General features: G+C 45.7%; 1 protein-coding gene across 1 annotated transcript in view; it reads left to right on the top strand.

Moving 5' to 3' along the window:
• LHFPL4 (LHFPL tetraspan subfamily member 4) overlaps window positions 1–17,866 on the top strand; it is a 65,296-nt gene extending 47,430 nt beyond the window's left edge. Inside the window, exons 2-3 of the mRNA XM_075287542.1 lie at window positions 15,509–15,745; window positions 17,396–17,866. Coding sequence (XP_075143643.1) covers window positions 15,509–15,745; window positions 17,396–17,409 — 251 coding nt within the window. The 3' untranslated portion in view covers window positions 17,410–17,866. The remainder of the gene's footprint in view (window positions 1–15,508; window positions 15,746–17,395) is intronic.
• Window positions 17,867–19,609: the final 1,743 nt, after the last annotated feature.

Raw genomic sequence — 19,609 nt, 5'->3', positions numbered from 1 at the left:
TCTATCTATCTCCTATCTATCTATCTATCTATCTATCTATCTATCTCCTATCATCTATCTATCTATCTATCTATCTATCTATCTATCTATCTATCTCCTATCTATCTATCTATCTATCTATCTATCTATCTGTCTATCTCCTATCTATCTATCTATCTATCTATCTATCTATCTATCTATCTATCTCCTATCTATCTATCTATCTATCTCCTATCTATCTATCTATCTATCTATCTATCTTCTATCTATCTATCTATCTATCTATCTATCTGTCTATCTCCTATCTATCTATCTATCTATCTATCTATCTATCTATCTCCTATCTATCTATCTATCTATCTATCTATCTCCTATCTATCTATCTATCTATCTATCTATCTCCTATCATCTATCTATCTATCTATCTATCTATCTGTCTCCTATCTATCTATCTATCTATCTATCTATCTATCTATCTGTCTATCTCCTATCTATCTATCTATCTATCTATCTATCTATCTATCTATCTGTCTCCTATCTATCTATCTATCTATCTATCTCCTATCTATCTATCTACCTATCTATCTATCTATCTACCTATCTATCTATCTATCTATCTATCTATCTCCTATCTATCTATCTACCTATCTATCTATCTATCTATCTATCTACCTATCTATCTATCTATCTCCTATCTATCTATCTATCTATCTATCTATCTACCTATCTATCTATCTATCTCCTATCTATCTATCTATCTATCTATCTATCTATCTATCTATCTATCTCCTATCATCTATCTATCTATCTATCTATCTATCTATCTGTCTCCTATCTATCTATCTATCTATCTATCTATCTATCTATCTATCTGTCTCCTATCTATCTATCTATCTATCTATCTCCTATCTATCTATCTATCTATCTATCTATCTATCTATCTATCTCTATCCATATGCCCATTGCTATCCAGTCTTGCAAGGAAAGTGAGAAGGGCAGTGGAAAAAGTCTCACATTTTGCACAAAAAAACACAGTTTGTGTAAAAATCTGTGACATTTTCCTGTGCTGTTCGCTGTAATAAATCCCCCCCCCCCCCCCGGACCACCCCACAATATTCGGAGAGGTATAAGGATTTCTTTTGTATCCCATTGTATCGCTCCGGTGATACCATTGTATCCAGCGCAAGAATTCTAGCTGTGCCGTAGCCATGACAACGCGAATATACATCTCCTTCGAAAAGATGTAAAGGTCTTGAAGAAAACCACAGAAGGGAAGAAGATGAAGTGATATCTATATAATAATGTGCAGCGAGGGCAGAGGCCGCATCAAGATCTCAGCGGCGGCTCCCGCGCCCAAAAGGGATTTCCAGCAAAGGAAAATTGTTTATTCTCCAGATGAGTCGTCCATGTCAGATGGGCGGGGTCTGAGGGTCCGGGGGTCTGAGGGTCCAGGGGGTCTGAGGGTCCAGGGGGTCTGAGGGTGTGGGGGTCTGAGGGTGAGGGGGTCTGAGGGTCCGGGGGTCTGAGGGTGAGGGGGTCTGGGGGTCCGGGGGTCTGAGGGTGAGGGGGTCTGGGGGTCCGGGGGTCTGGGGGTCCGGGGGTCTGAGGGTGAGGGGGTCTGGGGGTCCGGGGGTCTGGGGGTCCGGGGGTCTGAGGGTGAGGGGGTCTGGGGGTCCGGGGGTCTGAGGGTCCGGGGGTCTGAGGGTCCGGGGGTCTGAGGGTGAGGGGGTCTGAGGGTCCGGGGGTCTGAGGGTGAGGGGGTCTGAGGGTGAGGGGGTCTGAGGGTCCGGGGGTCTGAGGGTCCGGGGGTCTGAGGGTCCAGGGGGTCTGAGGGTCCGGGGGTCTGAGGGTGAGGGGGTCTGAGGGTGAGGGGGTCTGAGGGTGTGGGGGTCTGAGGGTCCGGGGGTCTGAGGGTCCGGGGGTCTGAGGGTGAGGGGGTCTGAGGGTCCGGGGGTCTGAGGGTCCGGGGGTCTGAGTGTGTGGGGGTCTGAGGGTCCAGGGGTCTGAGGGTGTGGGGGTCCGGGGGTCTGAGGGTCCAGGGGTCTGAGGGTGTGGGGGTCTGAGGGTCCGGGGGGTCTGAGGGTCCGGGGGGTCTGAGGGTCCGGGGGTCTGAGGGTGAGGGGGTCTGAGGGTGAGGGGGTCTGAGGGTGAGGGGGTCTGAGGGTCCGGGGGTCTGAGGGTCCGGGGGTCTGAGGGTCCGGGGGTCTGAGGGTCCGGGGGGTCTGAGGGTCCGGGTGCAGCTGCCACAGCATATTAGATGAAACTCCTCTCCCCTCACCCAAGAGCAAACATCTAGAAATTCTGTCATCTGGATTTATTTTGGGGGGCCTGTTTTCATTTAAGGGGTCTCCATATGTTTAGGGGGTCTTGGGTACATATTTATGTAAAGGTCTGTCTACAAGTTCTTTGGCATCTGCAATTATTTACGGAGTCTAAGTGTCATTTTTTAGGTTTGCAATACTTTTTGGGGTCATGTGATCCTTTTGTGACTCTGTGCTGTATGTTGTGGGTGTGTCTTATAGCAATGGGTGTGGCGTAAACCTTTACATCCTCCTAGTTTGCAAAGAGCTCCCTCTAGTGGTGACTTCCAGCAGTCATCATTTTATCCTCTGACTGTGCAGCTCTGTATCAGTAAGAATAAAGCGACCCCAGACACATGAGTGATGGGTGACTGCGGGCCCCGGCTGCGGCTAGTTCTAAGATGCTGTGAGAGTCCTCCTGGCCTGATCGGAGTCCTGTATAGCGCTCTATATGTCCCATCTTCTACTCCTTCCTGTGCTCAGGACATGACAGGCCGCTGTGCCAGGCGCTCGCGGAGTACAGCCGTGCATTGCCAAAGGGTTAATCGTCCTCTTTGGAGAACGCTTTGCACAGGGCTCATATAGATTTGGAGCGTTCATGGATCTAATCCCGGGCTTTGATGCCAGGAGCATTCAGCCTTGCCTGAGATTGGCCATGCGTGGGAAGCTTTGCCTCCTTTTCTCCTCTCGCAGTGGGTGAAGACGATTCCTTTTTATCTCGCAGGCACACAGAGCGCCGCACGGCCCCGGCAGACCCGGCTCAGTGGTTACGTGCAGGATTAATCAGGGGACGCTATAGAAAATTCCTCTCATTAACACCGTGCATTAAAAGGGTAACTTTATGGCGCACCTGAAGGTGCCCTCTGATACCCGGCTTTGTTCAGCTTCACTGTCAAGCACCGTGCCCAATTCTACAAGATCCGAAACGGCGCTGACAACTGACTGCAAAGACAGCGGGACCGAATACAAGGGTGGTCTGAAAGGGAACCTGTCCCCAATTCCAAAGACCACCCTATAGGGTCCTTTTGTTGTCTGTTGCAGAAACGCAATGGAGAAAAAAAAAGCCACATTTTGGAGTTGCAGCAAAGTAAGGCAAAGGGTGTGTGTGTGGGGGGGGGACGAAGGGTGCACACTGCTCACCAAAGACAGCGCCATGCATTGCAAAGTGGCTGTGCTGGGTATTACAGCTCAGCCCCATTCACATGAATAGGTCAGAGCTGCAAACAGGTCAAGAAACTGGTAAATGTGACATCACATGACATGGGACAGGAATGTCGCTACCGCTGCAATCCGCTGATCTGTAACAGTCCAGGGTATCAGACCCCTCCGATCCAATATTGATGATCAAGACTAAAAAGTCCAGGAGTGGGGAAGCATATTTGGGATCTGACTTGGGGGTCCGGGCTGGGGTCTAGTTTTAGATGGTGTCCTGCACAGACCCGGTGGAGGAGACCCTGGTATCTGTATGGTCGGCAGCACAGTATGATGGCTGATAACAGAGAGCAATGGCTTTCCTTCCACGTACAGGAGATTTGAGGCGCGGTGTCCCTTTAAGACGGTCTCTGTAATTAAAGGGTAAGTCCACTTTCACATAACTTTGAAGAAATCGATAGAACGTAATAAAATTGACCATTTTTTCATTAATATTGATCGCCTTTATACTTTACGTTTGGAGATGCGGCTCGCAGTGTTCCCCGCCATGACGGTAAAGCATCTCAGATAATCAATAATCGCTCCGGGGCAGCGGCAGCGCTAATTATACCTGCTGGGATGGGATTGCGGTACACGATGGAGCCGCTCTATGTCATATCCATAGGACACAACGCTGATCTTACATGTGCAATGCAAAGTCCCTGGGATAATATAAAACCGCCTGCAGGGTGTCTTATTATCATTTATACCGCATATATATCCACCAGTATTACTGCAGGATGCACCGGGCGCAGTTATATTACGGGCAAAAGGGCCGCTACATGATCTAATTGGCCCACCTTATAAGAACACAAGCTACGGTATTATTAGGCACATTACAGGTACACTTATGGCGCTATATAGGCTCTGGATGGCAGTATTATTTGGATCGGGATATCTTATTCTATGGTACTTGGCACAGTATAGCAGTATTACTTAGATCTTCAATATTAATTTCATGGTATGGCGGTATTATTTGCATCTTCTATTGTATGGTACTTGGCACAGTATGGCAGAATAATTTGGATCTTTATGGTACTTGGCAAAGTATGGTAGTATTATTTCGACTTACTATGTTTTTGGCAAAGTATGGCAGTACTATTTTGATCTCCATAGTTACTTGGCACATTGTGGCGGTATTATTTGGTTCTTCGAATGGTATAGTGGTATTATTTGGCTCTTCTATGATACTTGGCATGATATAGTGGTATTATTTGGCTCTTCTATGATACTTGGCGTGATATGGTAGTATTATTTAGGTAATGTAATACATTTTTAATTCAGCAACATTATAAAAGTATTTGCAAAAATTAAAGTAGACCAGGGAGGATTTCCTTCAGCCAAGAATCGGTGGACATATCTGTATTGGCAGAGCAGTTTTCCATCATAAAACAAGATTTGCATAGTATAAAACCACCTGTTGGATTCCTCATTCTACTCTGTATTATTGCATTATTACTTGGATCTACTATAGTACTTGGCACTATATGGCGGTATTATTTGGGCACTTACTGTGTTTTATTATTATTCAAGAGACATTATAACATTATTATTCTCAATTTCAAAAAATACGATATGGCGGTATTATTTAGGTTTATCATTGTTTCAGCAACATTATAACTATATTATTCTCATATTCCAAAAGTCAAAGTGAAGATGGGGCAGAAATTATGGAAGGCTTCTGGGAACAACCTCCGTAACATAATGCCACCATATTGTAGTACCCTGCACAGCTGGTGACCAGGAGCAGCTCGGTGGCCCCCATAATTTTAGGATAAGTTGGGGTCCTTGTAATATGTTATCACTGTCTGTGATGGGATGACTCTGTAAAGATATTTTCCAGGATTAGAACAAGGGGTTTGTTATTTTTGTTTTGTTCTAAACCCAGAAACAGCGCCTCCCTTGCCCATAGGCTGTGCCTGGTATTGCATCTCATCTCTACAGATGGCAGAATGTAGGATTATATAACACCACTCCCTCCCAGATAATTCTTGGGGGGATTTAGTGGTTTCCCCTGTACGATTTTTCCATGTGACGGCTCTGATGTTTGATCCTGTAGAAGGAAGGACAGATTTTACAGGAGAGTAATCCAGACTCCCTCTTGTCCCTTTCTGTCATCTTTGATATATCTCTGTCCCCTCCTTTAACAATGAATAACCGCCACAAGGTGACAGCGTGACAGCGGAGTCCTCCCACAGATGTTTCACTGTGTCAATATCCGTTCCCTTCTCATAAAGGTGTGTACCACAAGACGGAGTCAGAGTCAGCCTTGCCGCATTGCTTGTAGTCACCTTGTTACTCTGCTCCATCACAGGGGTTGTCACCAAGCTTTCCCAGGCTCCTGAATGGCAAATCCACCACATTATCCATTTGGTTGGGAGCAGGGGATGCTTCAATGCTTGGTTAGGCATATTAGCCATTCAGGAACCTTGGAAAGTTGGATAGCAAACACTGCAAGAGCTGTAATGATGGCCATATCGATTGTCACCCAGCTTTCCCAGGCACAGATGTGTGTGTGGGCCAGTGGGGGGCATTATACTGTGTAGGGAACTCACAATTATACAATGTGGGAACACTAATGGGGCATTATACAATGTCGGGCGGGCTAGGAGTGGCCGAGGTCAGCGGGGCCATGGGCAAGGTTGGATTTTGTCCATCACTAAGCGGCCCCACGACTCTCTCATGAGCGTAGGCTCCTGCAGGGCTTATACGGGGCGCAGGGCGCTTATCTGGAGGCGGATTATCTGCAGATATTAGTGTCATGTATGCATCTTCTATAGGTTTCCAAGATGGACATAAAATCCTTATACATGCGGCCTGTAGTCAGCGAGAGGATTTTGACAATGCAGCTGTCAGGGAGGAGGGGACGGCTGCTTAACAAATCTATACGGGGTGATCCCCGCGTGAAAAGGTTAATTTGTTTTTTTTTCTGCGCGGTACAAGAAGGAATATTACAGCGACCTGATAGCGAGAGGCCTCCTGGAAATTCAATAAAGGCCAGGCCATAGGATCCGCAGCGTTAATACGTATTACTGTGTAGGCCGCAGTGCAGACATGGCGTTTATACACTGGAAATAATCGGTCCCAGAATCGCCCACTATGGGCAGGGGGTTGGACAAGCCAAATGTGCTGAAAATTTGGGACCATCGTGGGTATCTGAGGGCCCCGCGGAGCCTTAATAGGATGAATTCTGCATGTAATGTGACGGAGGGTGGGGCTAAGGAGTAGTCGCATAGACAGACATCATAAGACAACTTAAAGGGATGTTCTGGCTACAGCGGGGGCACAAATTTGTGACCACTACCTGTGTTCAAACTGGGGAGTCCTTGTGATCAGTGGGGTTCTGGATGCCCTTCCCTGATCATGTTATGGCGCCCCCTTCTGTCTCTCCTTCTCCACCCACCAGTCTCTCCATGGTCCCCTACTCTGGTCTATCTCTCCTCCAGTCTCTCCTTCATTCTTTGCTCCAGTCGGTCTCCTCCGGCTGCAGTCTCTTGGTTCGGGGGGGGGGCGTCTCTCGTGCAGTCTCCTCCTCTTATAGCCATCTTGGACAGCCCAGCAATAGAGCAGTGGGCAGCAGAAGTCAACGGAGGGGGGTGCGGACCCTCTATGGTCGGGTGATCCCGGTCACCACTATATTGAACCCCCATAGATGGAGCACCCCAAAAATATATCCAGCTAGCATTACTATAGTAAGAGTCAGAGCGCACGCTATAGGGTAAATGTCCTGCGCACTCGTGTTCGGGTCTTTGTACGGCGCATGTTATAGTAGAATGAAAATCTTAAACTGATTAATTACTTAATAATAAATGATCATCTTTCTATCATTTATAACAGCCCATCTGCTGCAGCCACCACTAGAGGGAGCTCAGGAGCTTACTGTGTTATTATGGAGTTCCGTGTCTGAGCAGTAGACAGTGAGCCCCGGAGCTCCCCCTGGTGGTGGTTGCAGCAGACAGAAAGTTATCATTTAACTCTTTGTGTAAAGCAGAGCTGAGACCACTATAGATCTATAGACCCCAGAGTAAATACGGTCACTATACAGATATACTTGGACATAGATCAGGTTTGGGCATTTTATTCCCTTTCAGCGCCTTTTGGCGTCCTCTCTCCGCTACCCTAACACGCGCTCTTATCTTTCTCCGGCTTGGGTTGTATTGCCGTCTTGTAGGAGTCTTCACATCCCGCGCACATCTGGCAGGCTGACTGATACACATTATTACGGCTTAAGAAAATCTCCTGCCCTGCTGTTTAATGGGGTATATTATCGAGGCTTTATCTCCTAAGCTGGAGAGGCGCGAGGCACGGGCAGCCTAATAATGACTCATTTCACTAGCTGAGCCCTCGTAGCCCTGCGTGCGGGGACAGTGTCACACTTTTGGCTATGGCTAAGGTTTGATGTGACGTTGCTGGGCTGATACTTTGTAGACTCACAGTCCGGTATATGGGAAGGGGGCGCTATCTGTGTATACCTGAGGGCAGTATAGATGTTGCATTAACCCTTTCAGTGGGCTTCTATTCTCCCGTCATCCACCATCAGTGATATCTATAGAACAATTATATAGAGTTTTTGCTACTTCGCTCATTAAACCCCCATACTCCTATCATGTCGGCCATCTCTGCCCCGCCATGGCCGCTCCTGTATAGGGGAGGTCTGGAGGTAAAGAAGCCGGATAATGACATGATAATTCTGTCTGTCAGGCGCTGAGTCCTGAGGATCGGGATGAGACGTAATAAATGCGCTAATTATTTATAGAAGTCAGGCCGGAGATGGCGGGAAAGACGGCGGGAGACATCTCATTCCGAGGGCCTGGACGGAATCGGCAAGTGAGACATCCATCACGTGTTATGACAACGATCAATGCGGCTCCATTGTGACCTTTCCCGGCTGACAGCGCCGGCTCCCTGACTACAGGCCGGATTATGCCACTATGATGTAGGCGGGCGGGGGGGAGGCATGCACTGAAAATTAATATGGAATAAATATAATGGAGAACAATTACAATAGATTTCATGACACAAATATATATAATATCACTATATATCAACTTCCTCTTACCGTTCCTGCAATATGGACGGGTCTTTCTGGGTAATATTAGGGCTGTGTACACTTCTTTAGCCAAGCAGAAGCATTACCCAGCTGCTCCCTCTCCCCTCTCATAGCATGCAATCTCCGAGGCACTGCAGCTGCATCCCCCTCCTCCCTTCTTCTTATACTATATTACTCTAGAGTGATGTTTTGGTAACTGAAGAGGGTTTCCACCTTTACATGGAGTCTTCTTGCAGGGAAAGGGGTAGGGGAAAAAATTCTGGTTTGAAAAATTTCCTAATATCTCTTTACAGTGGTTAGAGCTTTACAGAGATCCAAATCCCCTGGGACTGAGTCATCTTGACATGTGGGCCTAAGTGTTATGTCATCAGTTCACTCCATGTGATCAATGTGACCAATCACAGGCCTCAGAGGAGCTATTGTCATTCAGAAGGCCAGAAGAGGACTGAGGAAGTCGTGGCCCCATGACAGCACCCAGGACAGGTAAGTATAATTGTGTCTATTGTTTCCACCCTTCCCCACGGTCTCTGCTTATTATACTCTGGGGTCAGAACATATAAGAGGTTTGTGAGTGAAGAACCTGAAGCCACCATTAGAGGGAGCTTGTATAAACTGTATGCAGTACGCTCCTCAGCTCCCTCTAGTGGTGGCTACAGGTATCTAGACTTTTATCATCAAACGCTATGTCTGTGCAGGAAATTCGGGGCTCTGTATCAGGAAAAAATGAGAACTCACTATAAGGCTATATCAATGATCCTATTTTAAAGCTGTATAACAATATAGTATTGAAGGGTGGACATTCCCTTTAAGTAGTATGTGAGCGGGGTTTAAAAATGGTATCTTTGTGGGGCTCCTTTTTTATGGAGGGCTCTAAGGACATCAATCCAATAGCGAAACCTTCTACACAGCTATAATTGAAGTGGAAGAAGCCAAATTAACCCTTTCCTATACAGCCCCCACCCTGCAGCACGCACTGCACTCTCCAGCTCCCAGTTCAGCCGTACGCGGCGTCTCCGCAGTATATCCATCCCTATCGCTAATGGCATGTTCTGTATGGTTAGCAATCAAATGTCTCGTCGCAGGCAGGGTAATGGATGGACAGGGCCGCTCCTCGCTCCATCTGCATTAAACTTCTGCCAATACAGTTACTTTAAGGAATAGCGGAGTTAATGGGCTTCCCCTGTGATGTATGTTCTGCTCCGTCCTCTTCCAGCCAAAGTTATATCTTCTCCTTCACAATAAATGACCACAGGACCTCTGTGTATAGCCGAAAAACCCAGTGCAGATCATCAGAGTAAATGAGCTGGATAGAGCGCGGAGTGTCCCGGAGCGGGAGACGACGGCTACAACACTGCGGCTTATCTATAGCGGCTATCTGTTTGCTGCCGGGAGATTTACTGGTTAATCCAGCCGGGCTCTGGGCCGCGCTTCAATGGCTCTGATCTAACCAGACTAATGCTGGGGATGAAGCCACCCCGGCCGCTTAGACTTACTGCTTGGGTGGTTGTGGCATTAAAGGGACACTCCGGACTCGGGATGTAGCGCTTGTATTCAGTGTATGACGTAGATAAGGCAAGTTTGTCATAAAGTCTTTGTATCAATTTCTTACGTTTGCAAGAACCTTCATCGTCCTGGTCATGTGATGTGGACATGAAGGTCCTGCTCATAACAAGGCTGGACTTTGCATCGGTGTAGTATTTTCTGTACATGATTATGGGGGCGGCCATCTTGTCGTAGCTTCTCCTCTGCTCTGTTGACAGCATTTAGTGATCTGCTTTACAGCACAGTCATGGTCATAGGGAGCAATAGTCTGAAGTCGCCTCATTGAGGTCTATGGGAGAAATTTCTAGGCATGCTCAGTGCAGGGAGGGGGAGGAGATAAGCAGTGACATCATCTATTGTCAGCAGTGATGTAATGATGCTTCAGTATACTATAGGTGTCATGCTGATGATGAGCGCCACCTAATGGTGATCATCTGATGTTATTAGAATCTCTGTGTATGCAGTGAGCTCCCCCTAGTGGTAGAATTTTACTGAATTCTTTGACAATGTAAAAGAAGGCGGTGCTAATGGAGTGATGTCACTGAGTGGGTGTGGTCTAGAATTGTGGACAGAGGAGACACACATCCATGTGATCTGCCCAAAGTGCAATAATATTTTCTATGCACGAAGAATAAATATTCCATAGGCAACTCCAACAGTGTCCAGCAGGGGGCGCTTTGAGCTTCCCTGGATACAAATATCTTCTATTCAGCTACTTATTGATTTCTGAAGAGGAGACTCAAAGGATGTGACCACAAATAATTGCTAAAGCTCCCCAGAGAGAGGGGGCAGGGAGCAGGTACAAATGTGTTATGGCGCCTGCGGATGTTACAGGCCGGGCGGTTACAGGAATCATTAATCAGGGCCCGGCCGAGATGTGCGGCCAATACAGGACATCAGCGTACGGGCTGTGATAAATGACACCCAGGGATGTAGGAGACATTGCAAATCCAAAGCTAAGAAGGCAGAGAGCGAGGATGACCTTGTAGTCACTGACCGACCTTTTCGCACGTCTTCCACCCCCGTCCTCGGTGCGTCTTCTTCAGGCCACTCAGAGCAGAATTAACTTAAATTGTAATTTCTTCCTAGACGTCGGCTCCGGGAAGTTGGTAGGTAAATAAATCTGGATATTACTCTGCGTTTCTTGATTCCAACTTTGATTTTACAAGGAACAAGCACTTAATTCTGGAGTACGTTGCGGCGGCGGCCGGGCCCCGATGGAGCCCGATGTTAAGAGAGATATATTAAAGGTAAATAGATTCTGTCTAGGAGGCAGCGAGTCTTAAAATTGAAAGTGTTTGGCGGTCCTTGTGAGCGGCTGGGGAGTACGCTTTTCATTAAGCCTAATGTTGGCCGCTACTGCTAATTTGCAGCGGAGGAGCGGAGCATTAACTAAACCTGCAATAATATTCAGCTTCACTTGTTTTTCATATGCAGATCAAGACGTCTCAGTGTCTCGGGGCATCTTCTGCTTTCTACAAGGGGGTGAGATAAGATCCTGGGGGTAGGAAAGACTTAATAAAAAAAAAAAAATCAGACAGTTCTATCATGTACGGTCATTGTCTGAATTGTAAATAAGCATTGCTGCTTGAATCTAGAGCGCCACCTTTGTCTATGGGCCACGTCTGGCATTGCAACTCTTAGGAATGAGCATGATACACATACCCATGTCTGTTGTGCAAAATCACAAAGTGAGGGGTGCATCTTATAAGCTCAGCTTCCTGCATCACTTAAAAGCACCTCCACCAATTATTTGCACCCTTCAATAGGTGCTGCCCCACTGATTTCAGCACAGTTGGAATTTTTTCTCTAGCCCCCACCGTTCCCGAGCAATCAGCTTTGTGAGTTTTAGCACAGTTGAGTTCTCTGCTGTCAGGTGGGCGGTTCCCAGACTACTTGCTCCAACATAGAACCGCCCACTTTACAGTGGAGAGCATTACTACCGAATCTAACAGAAGTGATTTCTCAGGAATGGTGGGGGCTAGGGAAAAAATTACAACTGTGCCAGAATCAGTGGAACAGCCCCTAATAAGGAATAGCAAAAGATAGAGTTGGTGAAAAAGAAAAATAGAGAACTGTAGATGGCACAGCTTATAATTCCAAATGAAATGTATAGTCAGGACAAGCAATGAAGATCAGCTAAAGTCCTTGGAGTATAAAAAAGCCAAGGAAAACGATGGAGGTGCACAACTACCCGGAAAAAAGCTGAACAGGTGATAGAACAAAAAAGAGCAGTAATGGGTGGGCACTCACCAAACATTCTCCAAAGGACGACAGTCGTCTTCTCTTTTCTCTAAAACATATCCTTTTATTAGGTGCATAAGTAAAAGAAATCCAAAGGGAGGGAGTGATAGCACAATTGGCAAAAAAGAGGCAACAGCCGTTTCGCGTTCACAGTCACGCTTCTTCAAGCCTAAGGTGCAATACCACGGACTCCAAACACCAGGTCTTAAATAAAGAACTATAATTACACTTGATCAGAAGCAACATGTGTCAGCTTGAAAAGATGGCCAATCAAAATTGCAGCAGTACATAGCCTGTCCCTTTAATTTGACATTCCCCCATACTACGGCCTGAGTAACGGAAGCCATCCAATCAGATTACTTCCCTTTTGCTCCACCCTTCGTCGGACCTGAATGGGAACCACTGAATATTTGGACTAACCAATCGGAATGTTACATTAACTATTATGCTCCTCCCAAAGATCCACCTTCTTACAAAGGCAGTCCAACTCTAGATGGAAACGCCCACCTGGTGAACTACCAATGAGCGTAACGCCGACATAGACAGGAATCCCTTTCAAATGGGACGGCAATCCACGTGACCCGATGTAGCCAATCCTAGAGGTGCCGACCCGCATGCGCAGAACACAAAAGAAACAGACGGCCGGCTATTAGAATTCACCGTCCGCGATATAGCGGACCTGAAGGGAAACAGCGAGAAACACTCGCTGTCACCACGTGACTTTAGTACAGCCAATCACGGGAGCGCCGACCAAACATCAAGCTTAGGAGCAGCGATAGATACCTGCTGCAAGCACGTGACCAACAGTGGCCAATCCTAAAGGCGCCGACTAGAATACATCTAATCTAATACAAAGAAGGGGGAAAAAAGTTTAAACAGTAGGGACAGTTAAGCCCAGTTGCAAATCGGGACCTCTTGCTAGACATGGATAAAATTCAATCCGCCTTCAATTTTATCTAGGCTCATCCTTTAAAGCTGACAAGAACAGGAACATTTATAAAGATATACAAATATACATAAAAAATATACATAAAAAACAAAAAACATGCAAAAAAGGAGAAGAAAGAAAAACTAAAAAAAGAAAAACAAAAAGAACCAGAATCCCAGAAAAATAAATGAGCAAAAATAACGATATTAAAGAAAGACACTCATGTCTGTCTTCTCATTTAACCCCAAAGGTCCCATGGCATTGGTCCTCAAAATCCACCTTGCCTCTCGCTGGAGTAGAAGCCTCTTTCTATCACCACCTCGAACCGGTATTTTTTCTTGCTCAATGCCCGCAAACCTAAGGCAGTCAGCATTGCCGCTATGTTCATCATGCATATGTTTAATCAGACGGGCCGAACCTTTTTGTGTGGTGATTGATCTATAATGTTCCCTAAAACGAACGAACAAAGGTCGTATCGTTTTGCCTATGTAAAAAAATCCACATGGACAGAAAATCACATAGACCACAAACTGGGTCCTGCAGTTTAGAAATTGTGTCACCCTATGTTCTACCCCACCTATTGTCAAGATTTTTCCTCCATAATTATATCTGCAAAAATTACAGAGTTGGTGAAAGGTCCCCTTTAAAGGGGCTGTAGAAGAAATACTTAAAAGACATGCCCTGTAAACTAATGTTACGCTGTTTTTGGGAAGAAAAAAAAAAGTCACATTCTCTCATGTGCCCCTTTAACAAGCACTTGTATATTGTATAGATTCTCTTGTTACTGGGATTCTCCATAGAAGGGTTTTCCATCTAACAAGGTACAGAGGAGAGAATACACAGAATTCCCATTAAGAGCCCAGGAAGGATCTCTCCAGAACACAGGAATGTACCATGTGACAAGATATCCCCGGGGGTTCTCTCCAACAACAATACAATATGGTTCTCCTCTTGAATTCTACTTGAATTCAAGCTAAGTTAGGTGGTACAATTGTTCCCGCCCATCTGACTATTTAATGACTGACCCTTTCCTGCTTTACCTAACAATCTGTGTATATAAGAAATGAGTATATGAGTAAATGTATATTTATGTAAGGGGCATATGTAACAGGTCATTAAAGGGTTACAGTTTATAAAAAATAATAAATGCAGAATAGTGAGCGCAGCTCTGTAGTATAATACAGGATAAGTAATGTAATGTATGTACACAGTGACTGTACCAGCAGAATAGTGAGCGCGGCTCTGGAGTATAATACAGGATAAGTAATGTAATGTATGTACACAGTGACTGCACCAGCAGAATAGTGAGCGCAGCTCTGGAGTATAATACAGGATAAGTAATGTAATGTATGTACACAGTGACTGCACCAGCAGAATAGTGAGCGCAGCTCTGGAGTATAATACAGGATAAGTAATGTAATGTATGTACACAGTGACTGCACCAGCAGAATAGTGAGCGCAGCTCTGGAGTATAATACAGGATAAGTAATGTAATGTATTTACACAGTGACTACACCAGCAGAATAGTGAGCGCAGCTCTGGAGTATAATACAGGATAAGTAATGTAATGTATGTACACAGTGACTGCACCAGCAGAATAGTGAGCGCAGCTCTGGAGTATAATACAGGATAAGTAATGTAATGTATGTACACAGTGACTATACCAGCAGAATAGTGAGCGCAGCTCTGGAGTATAATACAGGGTAAATAATGTAATGTATGTACACAGTGACTGCACCAGGAGAATAGTGAGCGCAGCTCTGGAGTATAATACAGGATAAGTAATGTAATGTATGTACACAGTGACTGCACCAGGAGAATAGTGAGCGCAGCTCTGGAGTATAATACAGGATAAGTAATGTAATGTACGTACACAGTGACTGCACCAGCAGAATAGTGAGCGCAGCTCTGGAGTATAATACAGGATAAGTAATGTAATGTATGTACACAGTGACTGCACAGCAGAATAGTGAGCGCAGCTCTGGAGTATAATACAGGATAAGTAATGTAATGTATGTACACAGTGACTGTACCAGCAGAATAGTGAGCGCAGCTCTGGGGTATAATACAGGATAAGTAATGTAATGTATGTACACAGTGACTGTACCAGCAGAATAGTGAGCGCAGCTCTGGAGTATAATACAGGATAAGTAATGTAATGTACGTACACAGTGACTGCACCAGCAGAATAGTGAGCGCAGCTCTGGGGTATAATACAGGATGTTGTACATAGTGATGTCTTCCTAACACTTTCTTACTGTCGCTTTTCCTCAGCTGTGTGCCTGGTGCTCGCCTGCATGATATTCCCAGATGGATGGGACGCAGAGACGATTAGGGACATGTGCGGGGACAAGACTGGAAAATACTCCCTGGGCGACTGCTCCGTGCGCTGGGCCTACATATTGGCCATCATTGGGATCTTGAACGCCCTTATTCTTTCCTTTCTGGCCTTCGTTTTGGGTAACAGACAGAATGATTTGCTCCTTGAGGAACTTAAGTCAGACAACAAAGGTAAGTGACTACTAAGGTGCCATATACAAGGTGCCATATACAAGGTGCCATATATAAGGTGTCATATACAAGGTGCCATATACAAGGTGCCATATACAAGGTGCCATATACAAGGTGCCATATACAAGGTGCCATATACAAGGTGCCATATACAAGGTGCCATATACAAGGTGCCATATACAAGGTGCCATATACAAGGTGCCATATACAAGGTGCCATATATAAGGTGTCATATACATGCTATAGGGGCAGCGCAGACGTTTGTTATGAGGCTCACATACAAAAATTCTGACCATGTACTGTCTCGTATGAGATGGCTCAGTGCAGTGCATGTGGATGAGCCCCTGTTCCGTATAAATACAGGGTGCACCCCAGGACCCCCACCCCAGCACTCACAGAGGTGCATACCGCGGGGTCCTGGTCCTTGTCTCCCATTCATTCTGCACAATGTCACAGGCACCCGCTTATAACATGGAGGGCAGAAGACAGCGATGACAGCTCTGGAGACTTGTTTATGGTTCTGGCACTTGATGTAACACTGCCTCACAGTGGCCAGACAGGTGCATTACACCATGCAGGCTGTTACTATTCCAGTGTAGTAGACGTTGTCCCCGAGTCACCCCGTGGGCATGTTTTTCTTGTCTCTGATTTTGCTTTTACATCTTAAGACCCCGCCATGTTTGTGTCACTTACATTCTGGGTTGTTACTGACATAGGATATTGTATTATGGTCTGATAAAGGGGATTGTCCAGGGGGCGGCGCAGAGCGATGGTGGGCATTGCCCCAATCTAGGCGGTGAACTACAACCCCCAGCTATCAGCAGAGGCAGACTGATGGGAATGGACCCCGGCGTCTTACAAAGAACCCCCCAACCCAGATTAACATAATAGAACATCTGCTGGGCAGAACCAGGTTACGATACCACGACCCAGCTCTGCGCCTGTTTTATAGAGTGTTACGGATCACGACATCGCAACCTCATTATTTACCATGGCAGGAGTTGCGATTCTTACAATCATCATGTGACAAAGTCTAACTCCCAATTTACTATGTGTTATTGTATCGGGGGAGGTTTGATGAACATTTTTGTAATATAACCTATCTAACTTCCTTCTAATAGAAACAGGATCTAAGTTACTCACCCAGTCTGTACACTTGTAGACCGTACCGCAGCCAGGATGCGACTGGAAGTCATCTAGCCCAGGGTTCTGCACAAAAGTTTTAGGCAGGGTGTTAATGCTTCCAAGTAAGAATGCGTTTGACCTTATTAACCTATCTAACTTTCTTTGAATAGAAAACAGACTGTCATGTTCCCACTAGTAATGCTGTAACTAACTTACTGATTCAGTCTGTACACTTGTAGACCATACTACAGTCAGGATGCAACTGGAAGTCATCTAGCCCAGGTTGCTGTGCAAAAGTTTTAGACATGGTGGTAATAATGCTTCCCAGTAAGAATACGTTTATAAATTGAAGGGTTAATCGTTTACCAAAATGTAGAGAATGAATAAGAGAAATGTGAACCCCTCCTCCATATTTGGTGTGACCTTTGCCCTTTGGAGGAGGAGCTTACTCAACACAATGTTAGAAATTGAAGATTTCCGTTCATAAAGATTAATACAAAGCTTTGTTTTTTCTTGTTTTAACAGACGACATAAAGTAAATGAACCCGCGATTGGGCACACGATGGCCTCACCAATGCAGGAATGTCTCCAGGCTGCCCACCATCCCACCCCATTTGGTATTGTTGACCCTCTTCTTGTATTGCGTCCTCCGCCGCCACCGCCACACTGCCTTGACTCCCCCCCCTCCCCTGCGAAATCGTCATTTCAGCCTTGAAGAGAATTCTTCCTCTACCAAGACGGTGCCTGCACTGCCGCCACTCCGAGCCCCCCCCCCCCCCGCCCCGCCAACACCCACCCTCTGCTATGTGATAACCAGCGACGGCATTAACCATCTGCAACCATCCGGCCGCCAGGACCTTGGGGTATTTTTTTTCTTATCCATGCCCTAATCCGCAAGAGGCTGCTGCAAGGACCGGTCACAAAATGTGTCGCAATTTTGTATAGACGAAAAAATATCCAAGCATTTATACCTCTACGGATGGCCGTCCCGGACCTTACACCCCTCCCCCGCCCGACCTCCTCCGGAAACAATGGGGTTTTTTCATGACTATGGGAATTCTTGTACATACCTATGGACGGCCCGCCGGGCTGATGTTTGGCTACACCGTGCTTGGGCCTGAAGATTTCAGCAAATGCCTTTTGTACAGCCGGGCCACGAAAACTATTTATTGGTTATTTTTACATGGACATTGATCACTATGAACTTCTCGCAACAGGGTATAAAAAAAAAACAAAACAAAACAAAAAAATTGGAAAAAAAAAGGCAATTTTTGACTTGTTATATAATGACCGAGTCAGAAGCGCTGAACGCTGTGTCTTTATATCCATGGGGAAGAGAGCTGAGCGAGGAAGGGGGTGGGGGGCAAATTAAGGGTTAACACCGGCAGGGGGTGTTCAGTGATGTACATCAAACCTCATCCTCATCACATCCGCGGATCGGGAGCGCCGGATCTATATACAGAGGGGGGGATTTACTGGAGTAAGTCGCACCTGAAGTCTGGGTTAATTTGACCCATAAATGTGTAATTTTTAGGCATTTTTTTACAAGGGGTGTGGCTTAATAAGGGCGTGGCTTAATAAGGGCGTGGCTTAATAAGGGTGTGGCTTAATAAGGGTGTGGCTTAATTGGAAATGGGGCGTGGCTTGAGATGCCCTGATAAAATTTTGATGCAGAGAGGGACAAATATGGAGAATGGCCCCAGATGATCTGACATCAACCTGAATGCATAAATCTGCCCTAGTGTTACAAGAGGAGCCCTGTAAATAATCCCTTAATCCGGCATTTGATAATCTAGCACTTACCCACCCTTCCATTGCCTGAGACCTTGTATCTAAATATCCAGGGTCAGGGCATAGGAGTATTGCCCCTGGACCACCACTGAGTCCGCCAATGTCCCTGGACCACCACCGAGCCCGCCAATGTCCCTGGACCACCACCGAGCCCGCCAATGTCCCTGGACCACCACCGAGCCCGCCAATGTCCCTGGACCACCACCGAGCCCGACAATGTCTACTGTCAGGTGGAGTTTATGCAAACCCTGTCCCTTTCAGGGACAGAACCATCCAAATTTTCCAGGATTATTACTAAAAATTCAGGATAATCCCAGCTAATCTGGGACTGTTTGCAACTCTGCCATCCTGGAACGCAAACCCCAACTTTACCAGTCCATACAAGTAGAATACAACACGATATTCTCAAATAAAACCAGATTTTGCAAATTATTTAAATATAGTTTTAGAATCGTCCTATAATCTGGAATATTTAATAGTCCGGGTTCCATTAATTCCAAATTGAAGGAATTTTACTGTATATACGTAGTGATTACAGACAAGCATATACAGTAATATTGCTATAAATTGACGATTCCAGTTTATTCAACAATGTTAATCCCAATCCCAAAAATAATCTGGAACTGAGAAGGCAATATTAAAGTGAGGTCACTGAAGTTAGGAACTCGCAGTAATCTGGTACCAATAGTGAGCCACAATGGATTATCGAAATTTTACTGAATAACGACAAATCCCTTTTAATCCTGGATTAAGAGGAATTAAAAGGACTGTATGGGATTTAAAAAATATGGCTTTACAAAAAAAAACAAAAAAAAACGAGGGCCGCATTTCTCCATAGGTTGCCTGGGGTATTGCAACTCAACCGCATTCATAGCAATAGAACTGAATTGCAATACCAGGCACAACCTATAGACAAGTGTGGCGCTGTTTCCATTTTTAAAATCTTGT

Source organism: Leptodactylus fuscus, chromosome 9 (genome assembly GCF_031893055.1).
Source record: "Leptodactylus fuscus isolate aLepFus1 chromosome 9, aLepFus1.hap2, whole genome shotgun sequence".
In the NCBI taxonomy this organism is placed as follows: Eukaryota; Metazoa; Chordata; class Amphibia; order Anura; family Leptodactylidae; genus Leptodactylus; species Leptodactylus fuscus.
Note: the sequence above shows the minus strand (reverse complement) of the source record. Positions and strands in the feature narration are given on the sequence as shown.